At 38.0% G+C, this 7,693-nt stretch overlaps 1 protein-coding gene across 1 annotated transcript; it reads left to right on the top strand.

The window, feature by feature from the left end:
* Positions 1-491: 491 nt before the first annotated feature.
* On the top strand, positions 492-6,470 carry LOC143858693 (lipid phosphate phosphatase delta-like). Its single transcript, XM_077369411.1, has 8 exons — positions 492-876; positions 969-1,064; positions 1,179-1,253; positions 1,357-1,487; positions 1,583-1,686; positions 1,794-1,922; positions 2,082-2,197; positions 5,691-6,470. Exons 1-8 carry the CDS (start codon positions 706-708, stop codon positions 6,240-6,242), a joined length of 1,374 nt encoding a protein of 457 aa, XP_077225526.1. The 5' UTR covers positions 492-705; the 3' UTR covers positions 6,243-6,470.
* The last annotated feature ends 1,223 nt before the right edge of the window (positions 6,471-7,693 follow it).

Below are 7,693 nucleotides of genomic sequence, written 5' to 3'. Positions count from 1 at the left end.
AAACATTTTCCTGCATAGATCCTACGCACGTGAACAGGCGCGGGAAACCGTTTCCTACACAGTTTCCCTGGATTTCTTTTCCTAATGCCACGTCAGAATCCCGGGAAATCTTTTCTTTTCCTTTCCCGGGAAAATAAGTGAACAGAGCCTTAAGGTTCGGACGGTCTTTCTCTGACTGACTAAAAGTTGGTCCCGCAACAATTACCCATACATGTCAAATCACTCAGCCTATTCGAACGATCTCCAGTGATAATTGTGTGTGGTCAAAAGTCCAAGGAGAATAATGAATATAAAAAAGGAAATTGATATCAGCACAACTTTTATAACTGCACCAACCAATCTTGTCGTTTATTGAGCTGTCAAGGGTTATTACAGTTGCCCAAAAAGGAACAGACAAGCTGAGTTTGTGCAATTATTAAGAATGGTAGTGTGGATATCATTTTAATAAAAAAATACACAAATTTTCAAGTCCAGCGGACTTTCTTTGAAATCTACAAAGAACAATGAATAAAAAAATACACAAATTTCTCTTCTAGAATGGATTGATTTTGTGAGAGAAAACATAAAAAGGCAATGGCCAGGGAAGGTATGTCTGGTCATCGCCACCATTATTAGGTTTCAGGTCTAATCAAACCCAAAACCCAGAATTCTTGTCAAAGGAAAAGAACAGATTCTGAGAGAAAACAGAGATTTTCTCTCAATCAAATGAAGATTATGGAAATTATTCCTTTGTGGCAAGTTCTCTCTCTTTCTGGGATCATTTTTTGGATTTTCATCTCCTCATTTCTCAACCTGACCCACAAAGTCAGATCACTTCTCCAAACATCCATCACCCACCTAGTTGTTAATGGCACTCCCTTCATCCTTCACATCCAGGTAAACAAAACCCATATCACCATTCTCTTTGAATCTCTTCAAAAGATGGCAATTTTGAGATTTTATGAGATTTTGGGGTTTGTTTCTTGCAGGGCTTTCAGCATGTTGTCTTTGATACTTTTTTCTCTGCTATTTCATGTGTTGTCTCTGTGCCATTTTACACTGCTTTCCTTCCTCTGCTCTTCTGGGTAGGTTTTTTTTTTTTTTTTTTTTATCTTGATTGAATTTTTTTTATTGTTGTTCATAAGTTTTGGGTTGTTGGTATTTCAATGATTTCTTGGTTGTTCTTGTATTATTTGTAGAGTGGGCATAGCAAATTGGGTAGACAGATGACACTTTTGATGGCTTTCTGTGATTATTTAGGGAATGCTATTAAGGTATTTGCTTTTCCATAATGGGGTCTTTATGTTGTTTCATTTTTGTATTTGCCTTTTTATCCAGTGTATGTAATAATTTTGGGTGTTTGTGTGTGGGTGGTAGGATGTAGTATCAGCTCCTAGACCCAATTCTCCACCTGTTAGGAGAATAACAGCTACTAAAGATGAGAAAGAAAATGCATTGGAATATGGATTGCCTTCTTCTCATACTCTTAACACAGTTTGCCTCTCTGGGTATCTTCTAGATTCTTCTTTTTTGTTCTTAATTGGTTATGGTAATCATATTGAGTACCAAAATAATTCTGTTCTTGAATTTGAGGGTGTTGCAGATATCTATTGTACTATGTTTTGGCAAATAGCTCTGATACCAATGGTGTTGTAATCTTGGCTGGAATTTTCGTGGTTTGCGTGCTTGTAGGGCTCATTGGCTTTGGTGGGTTTGTAATCCCTGTTTTTTTATGCGGATTTTTCTGTTAAGATCTTTGTAGGTTTCGTTGATCTTGCTTTGTATTTCTCACTTGAAATTTCGCTTTGTTTTAGGAAGGATTTACCTTGGCATGCACAGTGCGATTGATGTCGTAGGTGGACTTGTTGTCGGGCTTGTGATCCTTCGATTTTGGATTTTGATTCATGATTACGTTGACAGTTTTATCATATCTGGACAGAATGGTACGGGTTTTGGAAATTCTCTACTTTTTTTATATGGATTTTTTTTCTTTCATTGGTAAAATCAAATGTAACTTTTACTCAATTATGAGAATTGTTGTTCCTTTTCGGGCCGATTTCTTTCATTAATGTTGTTACCTTGTTGCTAACTTTGTATTGCAGTTATAGCCTTCTCGGCCGCCCTTTCTGTATTATCGCTCTTTGCTTATCCAACACCAGAGCTTCCAACTCCAAGCTTTGAGTATCATGCAGCCTTCACTGGTGTTGCTTTTGGGATAGTAAGCACAAAGCGTCTCACCTTTTCCATATCAAAACTTATCATTAATTTATGAATTCCCTCATCTTTTTTTTGGGGGGGGGGGAAATGACAAGCCAATATTAGGAAATTTGACTTTAAGACACTGATACTTGGAGCAAATTTTCTCATATCTAGATTTTTCCGCACTATTGACAATGCGCGACCGTGTTTTGATACTGAGACAAAATCATCTTGTTTTACATGTTTTAACCAGCTGTCAAACAGCTATTACAATTCCCCAAAAGCTATTTGACAGCTGGTTAGAGCATGTAAAACCAAGATTGCTAGAGCGGGAAGCGGAAGCAGGAAATGGAGGCTCTCTTAACAAAACCATTAGTCACTTTCCACAACACTAAATGAAACAAGGAGAAAATATAAAATAACAATATTAGGAGAAGCTACGTACAGAAACTAAAATGGAGACTGGAGTTGATAGAGAGAGACTGGAGATTTTTGACTTCATCCCTCCTTGAGGCTACGAACTGACCACCCAGGTTGTGGGGTCTGTTTTCTCTATTAATAAAAATTTTCATCATTCGAAAAAAAAAAAAACAAGGCAGTGAACTCTGAGGAACGAGTGATGACTGATTGGACATGTGACTCAAAATTGGGGACATGATTATTCGTCGAACCTTCAAGCTCAAAGCATATCGGGTCATAATTTCAGTTTTCAGATCTAGTTGCATACCCATTAGAAATTTCCTTCTCCATGGAAACCCTTACCCCAGGATTGAGCCTTTGGCTCAATGGTCAAGACTTGGTTCATCAACCTGGAGGTCGGAGGTTCAATCCCAGCTTACCTACGCAAAAAAGGAAGCCCTTACCAACCAAAAAAGAAGGAAGTAAACCCTACAGCCCAAAGTGGCGAAGAACAAATAGAATTTGCTACGAAAGCTGGCTAAGGGGGTATTTCTGCGTATGAGAACATCGCAATGGAGGTTATAGCCGAAATAGGATTCGGCTCCCAATTACATTTTTTTAGCCAGTAGGAAACTTCACATTTTACTTCGTGCCCATCTCAGTGAGACCCAGTCACAGCATGCCTTTTCTTCCTAATTGGCCTAATTTATTCCCATTGTTTTGAGAGAAACTATTCAAACTAACCTTATTTATTGAAACTGTGGTAGATGATTCCAATCTTATTCACCCTTAATGGATTAGAACCTTAAAATTTTCAGTGGGCATCTCTCTCCACTTGAGGGCTTTCTGCAGTAAGATTCTGTACTATTTGATGAAATTGGCCGTACATTGTACCCGAGGAAATTTGTGCTTGAAAAAAATTGATTAGGTCATGTTAAATAAAACTTTTTCTCAAAAAGTCTTAATGGTGCCACTAAGTTTAACTAATTTTGCAACCCAAATTGGGGTTTAATGGAGTGATATTCTGCATGCTCAACTTTTTTACTTGGTAAATACCATGATCTGATGTTTCTGTGTTTCCCATAATATGCTTTGAGTTGGGGAGTGATAAATCGACTCCCCATGTGTCTTTCTCTCTCCTCTCTCTAACGCAGAGGAGAGAGAAAGACACATGGGGAGTCGATTTAAGATATTTGGGAGTCGATTTATCACTGCCCTTTAAGTTTCAAATGTGAAATTTGATATATTTTATTAAATAACTTACCACTTCTCACTAATTAAATAATTTAACACTTCTCACTAACAACCTCGGTACATGACACCGCTTATCAATGGATCTGCGTGTGAAAATCAATGTAACAAATCGAAACTGGAATGCTCCAATTAAAGCTTAGCAATTAAATAAAAAAATATTTTAACATGTTAACATGTCAAAATGCACATTTCTCATGTTGATGTATTGAAATTTGCTGCTATTGGGTGACAAACTTGTGTTGCTTCTCGAGGAAAGTGCTTGACCATGGTTGCTTAACAACTAATCTTATGATAGTCAGAAACCTTATGAACCAGAAAAATAGTTCTCTCATTTATGTGCAATAGTGTGCAATAGCATGATTAGGGTAAATTGATCTTTGTAGAAGGCGGTATGGGGAAGCAGTGATGTTCAGTTGTTTTAGCGGCTGACAGAAAGAAAGAAATAGAATTCTTTTTTTCTTTTTTTTATGAATGGTAAGAACTAGAATTCTTTGCCAACTAGAGAATGCTAGCATTCAGTTAATTATTCTAAAACTGAATGGGAACGTATTCTTATTTTTCGTATCTTCGGTGAAGATGTTTATTGGAGGCAGCGTGATGCTTGGATTCATAGCTAAAGTGTCCAAAGAACCATATGTTTCAACTGGAAGTGCCTAGAGTGAGAGTCAAACAATTTGTGGGTCATGTCTTGGTTCTATAGTCCTTGGAGCTTTCATATCAGTATGGATTGTTTTTCTTGAGAACCACAAAGAACTTCAGGACAGTGCACGAGTTGTACTTGCGAGAAAATAATCTTTCTTGCATTTATTAGCTCTTCCAGGAGATTGATTTGCCATCATCAGGTTTATAGAAGCTCATGTATGTGTTACCCAACACAGAGAGGAATCTTGGTTGCAATATTACTATTTGTCAGGGAAAAAAATTCAATCCATTCTATCTCCTGATACTTAGGATGCAGTGGAAAGTAGGGGCGACTTGTGGAGAGGAAATTTTCAATCCATTCAATACATCACGTATTATAATCACGGAAGGGGCGACCTGTGGAGAGGCCTACCTGGTAAAACCAGCCAAAGTAAAAGCGGGTGAAAGTTACCATAGAGTGGGCTGCCGAGGAAGGGGGTTAAGAAATCTATTGTACTCATGCATTAAAAGAGGTCAAACATGTTATCGACTTGATGGGAAAAGAGGGAGCGGAGCAGGAGCCCACGAAGACTCACTATCAGTAGTGATATCTTAGTATGTTAAGGATAGCATTGAAGTGGTAGTGGCTGTAGCAGTTGGAGTGTTGGATCTAGTGGGATGCCTTTCCCCTCGCTGTACTTGAACTGTTCATTTTAATAAATTTCTGTTACCTTTTATAAAAAAATAAAAAATTTCTGCTCCTTTTGTGCTTTTATTTCTCTTCATTTCTAATAAATCTTCTATCTTTCAAAATGAAAAAGAAAATTTTGAGGGCAGCTTTCATGCCAAAAGATGGATCAGAAAATTATCGTTATTCATATGTACATGGAGTTTCTGCATCAATTTCCATTTGCTATTAGAACTTGGATTATAGAAGTCATGCAATTTAGCTTCAAGCTGTCTTTGTGGATTCTTTTGGAATTAAGATTGAAAAACACAGTCCAATACATTCCAACTAAAAGTTAAAAAAAAAGAAAAAAAAGAAGAAAGAACCGAAACATATTTTATGATGTTATTACATGAATCTTGCTGTCCACTGACATCGCATAACATTTAGCTATTTTCTAGATTTAAGATCCTTTCTCTTATTTCTTTTAGTTGCTTGATGGGCTAACTAAATTTTCCAGAGTTGGGCTGCTACTCTTGTTTACATAATGAAATGTTTTCGGCTGTTGTAGGTTACAGGAGTCCACCAGACTTACCTTCAGTTTCACCATGACAACGTTCCACATATCTTTAGCCCACAACTCACCATGACAAAGTTCCTTGGAAGGACATTTGTGGGCATTCCTACGATTCTGATAGTGAAGTTTTGCACCAAGGCTCTAGCTAAATGGATGCTCCCTGTAATATGCAACACTTTGGGCATCCCCATAAGCTCGTCATGCTACATCTCTGCACTCAAAGAGTCTGTTGCCAGTATAGAGGACGGCGAGAGCATCCTGGCACTAAAAGAGTCTGTTGCAAGTATAGAGGAGGGCGAGAGCATCCCGGCACTAAAAGAGTCTGTTGCAAGTATAGAGGACGGCGAGAGCATCCCGGCACTAAAAGAGTCTGTTGCAAGTATAGAGGACGGCGAGAGCGAGCGATTGGGTTATCTTCAGAGGATGTGCTTCTCCTCTCAGGAGTCTTATGATGTCGACACCGGCATAAGGTTTCTTCAGTATGCAGGCCTTGCATGGTCAGTAGTCAATTTGGTTCCATTGATATTCTCTCATTTGAGGTTGTAGCAAGATTCCAGATTGAGGTTTGATTGATTGTACACTATTTACGTAGAACTCGTTTCATATTTGCGCTCATGAGTTAATAATAGGAATTATTCTTTTTGTATATTTCTAATTTGTTTGCTTAAACTTAGTTTGGCTTTCGAGCCATACTTGTAATTTGTAAAGACCACACGCTTTTAGAACTCCTAAATTACTAAAATTAGTGATAGTAATTGCAGAATTGTGATGGTATTCCTGTGCATTGACAACTTTGAAATTACTCAAATTGCCAGCTTGTTGCCGTATGAGAAAGATCATACAATATGGAAGAACCCATGATTGTTTGAGTATATAACATAAAGAAGTAAGCAGAGTAAGTTTTCAGTCACAGAAAATGTAAGAGATGAGGGGCATCTGTTTTGGATTGTAGGTGAATGTGGTTGAAGTTACCATCCACGAATAGACGCTTGCAATCCAATCTAGCACATTGCTTCTAGTCATTTTTTCTACAAATATATCATATATTTGCCAGTGGTTAGGATTGATTTGAGGCATCTTCACGCGCTCACCTGTGCAACAGTCCAGATCATCCCCGGCGTCGTTATTGGAGGTCCCTTGCCAGCTAGTGAGAAAATGAGGCACCATCAATCTCCGCTATTCAACCATATGATTATGGTAGACCCCCTCTTTTGAAACACTATCAATGCTAATGAAGAGCCCATACCCCCGATCCAAACCCCATACCCGAATTCAAACACCGCCAAAAGCACAATAAGCCCAAATTGTTTAGATGATCCAAAGCATTCATTTGATGGACCCGACACAGATAATGAGTGCCTAAAAAATCAGCTCCATAGGATGATCCTAACCCTTCGATCTGTCGACGAACCGTAAACAGAGCGGGTCTACCTCACCTCAGGGGTTGTAGTTGGTGACTTTTAAAAGTCAGGGTTATAGTTGAAAATGAGAAAGTTGATGGGGTGTATCTGTATTTTTCCCTTATTATAATTCTACACAAATTTGGCTTATTTGCAAGTGGGATGGTTCTGAATTTCTTTTAATTATTAAATAATAAATTTCTTTGTAACTACTGAATATCTTAAGCACAAAACTTTCTCTACAACTACTATATTATAGGGATTTGTTAGGGACCATCATGGGCCGGCTGTTACATGAGTACAACCACCTCAGACGAATTAAATGAATAAGACAAAACCTGTTGAAAATTGAGCCTACGTAGCTGTTTGCGCATGCAACAGCCAACCCGCGAAATGCCTTCTGGGGTGGTCCCTAGCAAAGCCCTTATATTATATACCTTTTAAAAGTTGGTTTCTTTGTAGCTATTAAATACCTTACATTATTAAAGTTAGAACCCTATTTTGTCCACATAAAATTTTAGGGAAAATTACCAATGGGGGACAAACATTTTGCAGAATTATCAACTGGACCCAGGCTTTTCAGAAATTACCAATGGG

The sequence above is a fragment of the Tasmannia lanceolata genome, unplaced genomic scaffold, assembly GCF_043159265.1.
Source record: "Tasmannia lanceolata isolate RefF3 unplaced genomic scaffold, GAP_Taslan_0.1 ptg000026l, whole genome shotgun sequence".
Taxonomy (NCBI): domain Eukaryota; kingdom Viridiplantae; phylum Streptophyta; class Magnoliopsida; order Canellales; family Winteraceae; genus Tasmannia; species Tasmannia lanceolata.
The sequence above is the reverse complement of the archived record's forward strand: the minus strand, read 5'-3'. Positions and strand labels throughout refer to the sequence as shown.